Source organism: Hippocampus comes, unplaced genomic scaffold (genome assembly GCF_001891065.2).
Source record: "Hippocampus comes isolate QL1 unplaced genomic scaffold, H_comes_QL1_v1.1 scaffold340, whole genome shotgun sequence".
Classification (NCBI taxonomy): Eukaryota; Metazoa; Chordata; class Actinopteri; order Syngnathiformes; family Syngnathidae; genus Hippocampus; species Hippocampus comes.
Window position 1 is genome coordinate 44,681 of NW_017804764.1, and position 3,690 is coordinate 48,370.

At 42.6% G+C, this 3,690-nt stretch overlaps 1 protein-coding gene across 1 annotated transcript in view; it reads left to right on the forward strand.

Moving 5' to 3' along the window:
* Positions 1-2,924: 2,924 nt before the first annotated feature.
* The window catches only part of LOC109528182 (uncharacterized), a 4,539-nt gene continuing 3,773 nt past the window's right edge, over positions 2,925-3,690 (forward strand). Inside the window, exon 1 of the mRNA XM_019890577.1 lies at positions 2,925-3,224. Within this exon, the coding sequence (XP_019746136.1) occupies positions 2,925-3,224 (300 nt within the window). The remainder of the gene's footprint in view (positions 3,225-3,690) is intronic.

Genomic DNA, 3,690 nt, shown 5'->3' on the forward strand with positions numbered 1-3,690 from the left:
TCACCATAGGGGCGTGACTAACCATCCCCACCCAGTCCTCAAATAGGCCACGCTCAGCTTTTTAGCACAGAGCAATTTCCCGGAGTCTTCACGGAGACTTCAGAGTTGTCTACCGCTGACGAAGCTTCTGTGAGAGAAGCGAAACGTCCTTTTTTGTTTTTTGTTTTTTACCCACAGGTACAGATGACGACTGACAGAACCCTTTCTACGATGGAACTTTCCTGTACGACTGAGAGCCTCCACAAGAATCAGTGCTTTTCTTATTTGACAAACATTGAACAAAGCACTTCCTCATGCACACTACTCACTACAAACAAATCCTCACTGAGACGCAGAAACACACCATTACTTGCAGTCAAACATTTTAAACTTTTACCTGAACTATGATTATATGAGGCATCTCTGCCACAAAAGCAAGTCTTTTGTGAAACTATGAAAATATGCAATAAAGCAATACGAAAGTGTCTAAATGAAAATTCATTCACTATTACTCCATCCACAGCAGGACCTTTTTTAAACACTTTTAAATCAAATAATATTCAAAGAAACAAAACAAAAAATTCCTTAAAAATAAAAATGTATAAATACAAACAATCTGAAAACCAAATTTCAAAACCAACACGTTTTGGGCAAAAAATTGTTGGTTTTCAATTCGCTGCACCTTCGAATTCAGTCACTCTTAGAGCATGAATTGATTAAACCATGAGAAGCCAAAACTTCATAGATGATGGCTCACCTCACCAATGCACTTGTGATTCTTAACCTGATACTTTCATGAGAAGCTTTGACCACAAATTGAGTAGGAAAATGGTTTCTTACCGGTGTGGGTTCTTGTGTGTATTTTTAAGTATGCCTTTTGAAAGAATCTTTGACCACAAACTGTGCAGGAAAGTCTTCTCACTAGTGTGGGTTCTTGTATGATTTCTCAAAGATGTCTGCTCTGAAAATCTTTGGCTACAAAATGAGCAGGCAAAAGGTTTCTCACTAGCGTGCCTTCTTTTATGACGTTTTAACGTTACCTTGTGAGAGAATTTTCGGCCACAGTCTGTGCAGGAAAAAGGTTTCTCGCCAGCGTGGGTTCTTCTGTGATGTCTTAAAGGTTCCCTTGTGTGGACTGTTAAGTGTGCCTTCTGAGAGAATTTTTGGCCACAAACTGAGCAGGCAAAAGGTTTCTCACCAGTGTGAGTTCTTGTGTGTACTGTTAGGGTTCCCTTCTGAGCGAATGTTTGCCCACAAACTGAGAAGGCAAAAGGTTTCTCACCAGTGTGAGTTCTTGTGTGTATTTTTAAGGTCCTCTTCTGGGAGAATGTCTGGCCACAAATTGAGCACGAAAAAGGTTTCTCACCAGTGTGGCTAAACATATGCCTCTTCAAACTGCACTCATAAGCATAACTTCCCGCAGTGGGAACATTTCCAGGGTTTGTCACTTTCACATGTCAGATCACCTTCAGACGGTTCATCACCGGTCTCAGTAGAACGTTGCGTTATGTCATCACCACCTGACGGTGGCGGTAAGAGGTCATCTGCTTGTGATCCTCCATCACATTCTGATGTCACGTGTTGACTTGAGATGGTGCTGCATGGAGGTCCCACCGCTCCGCACGCTTCATTTTGACCAGCATCTTCACTCTTCAAAGGGCCACCAGTCAATGGCAACTTGAAAATAGACTCCTTCTCCTCCTCTTTGATGTCGTGAGGCTCTTCTTCTCCATCCTTGGTGAGGAGGTGCTCTTCCTGCTTCTCTTTGATGTGAGTGTGCTCTTCCTCCTTTTTAATGAGAAGAGGGTCTGGCTCCTCCTTTTCTTGAATGCAGGGGAGCTCTTCATCCTCCACTTCCTCCTTAATGTGGGGGGACTCTGGATCCTGCTGTCCAAGACCAAGATCTTCACTGACGTCTTCAAGACACAAGAAGACAAAGACAAAACATTTCATATTAATTGTCATGTTTAAACTTTGAATTTTCACATGGTTGTTTATATTTAATCCTCAAGGTCAATTGGAACTTTAGGCTATTACAATAAAAAGGTAAAAAGATGTTTATTGGCAAAACGATCGACCCAAAGAGGTTGCTGTGGTTTATCTGCCAGCATAAAGTCAAAATCAAATGTTATTGAAAGACCGGTGACAAAAGTTTATTATAATGACAAATGTGTAAATTTGACTGAGTGTCAGACTTGAGGTTGGTGTTTGTGTGTTTCTTCTTTTCACTCTGTCTTTTCAGGGAACTGTCTCACACTTCTCTTTCGTGACGATGGGACCTAACAGTCACTGGCAACATTTTAGAAGATCCAGCATTGGAGACTGAAAGTTGTGTCTGCAGGATTAACGCATCCCTTTTTTTCTTTCTTTTGAAATTAGACAATGGTTTGAAGCGGCGGTTCCGATCATGGATGGATCTCAAGGAGATCCGCCTGTTATAGAACCACTTTGCTAAACACAAACTGGACCACCTGGGGCTCAACACCTCCTGTGGCTGCTAGACTTCCTGACGGGGAAACTACAGGCAGTTCGGGCATTTAGAAATCAGTGCTGTGGTCTTCGAGCCGGTCCTTGGCCTCGAGGACCGACTCGAGGACCGAAAGTCGGTCCTTGGGCCTCGGCCTTGGGCTGGAGCCAAGTCCTTGGTCCTTGGCCTTGGCCTCGGAGGCAAGTCCTTGGTCTTTGGCCTTGGCCTCGGGTTGCCGGTTATCCTGCATCTGCTATTGCATCTGCTTATGCTGTCTGCTACTGCTTCTGATATCATTCTACTGTTTCTGCAACTACCATCTGCTTCAATAAATGATCAAAAACGGACAGAGCGAGTAATCCTTCCATGCCGACTGACAAACCCTATTCAGAGGGCCGTGAAAACGGAAATAACTGAACACATATAAAATGACACATTTTTTTCGCCTGCAAGTGTTACCTCCTGTAGGTACAACCGCATGGGAAGGAGATCCCTGGCAAAGATACTGACAGAAATGATGGGCCGAAGAAAAGAGACAGTGAGACATTTAATGGGAGGGCAGGAGACTGTCTCCCTGACGACCGATATCTGGACAGACCGAACGATGAGGAGTTTCCTTGGAGTGACTGCCCATTTGCTGGCTCCTCATCCGAAGACTCAAACATACCAGCTCTTATCCATCCTGCTGACATGTCAGAAGTTCAAGGGAAGGCACACAGGAGAGGCCATTGCAAGGTCTTTTGACAATGTCCTTGAAGACTTTGGTATTGGCAACAAGGTAAGCCTGTTACATAACTGCCCCCCCCAATCAAGGCCCCGTTCCAAAAAAAAAAACAGTGACCGTGCTATTGATGCATGTGCTTTGACACAAGTTTGTTTTGATCACCATTTTTTCAGATGCCCCACTAATATCAAATACAATGAAATGTTGATCATTAGGTCCATTTTGCTCTGGAAAGACAGAATATTTATTTTTTGCTTGATTGAGGTATTCTTATTTTTATGAATATTTTATAAATGTATTGAATCATTTTAAAATACCAAATGGCATGGTTCTTGATAACTTAATTTGGTTGTCCCATCTTTTGTTTTTCATTGTTTTTCTACCTGAGGGAAGGAGGATCAGGCTGCAAAATTTTCATTCCAAAGCCCAAAGGACATTGTTACAATGAGGTTTTGCTGTTATTTGATAGGGACTTGGGGAGAGATCTCATTCATTAACTGAAATGTGTGTTCTATAATGT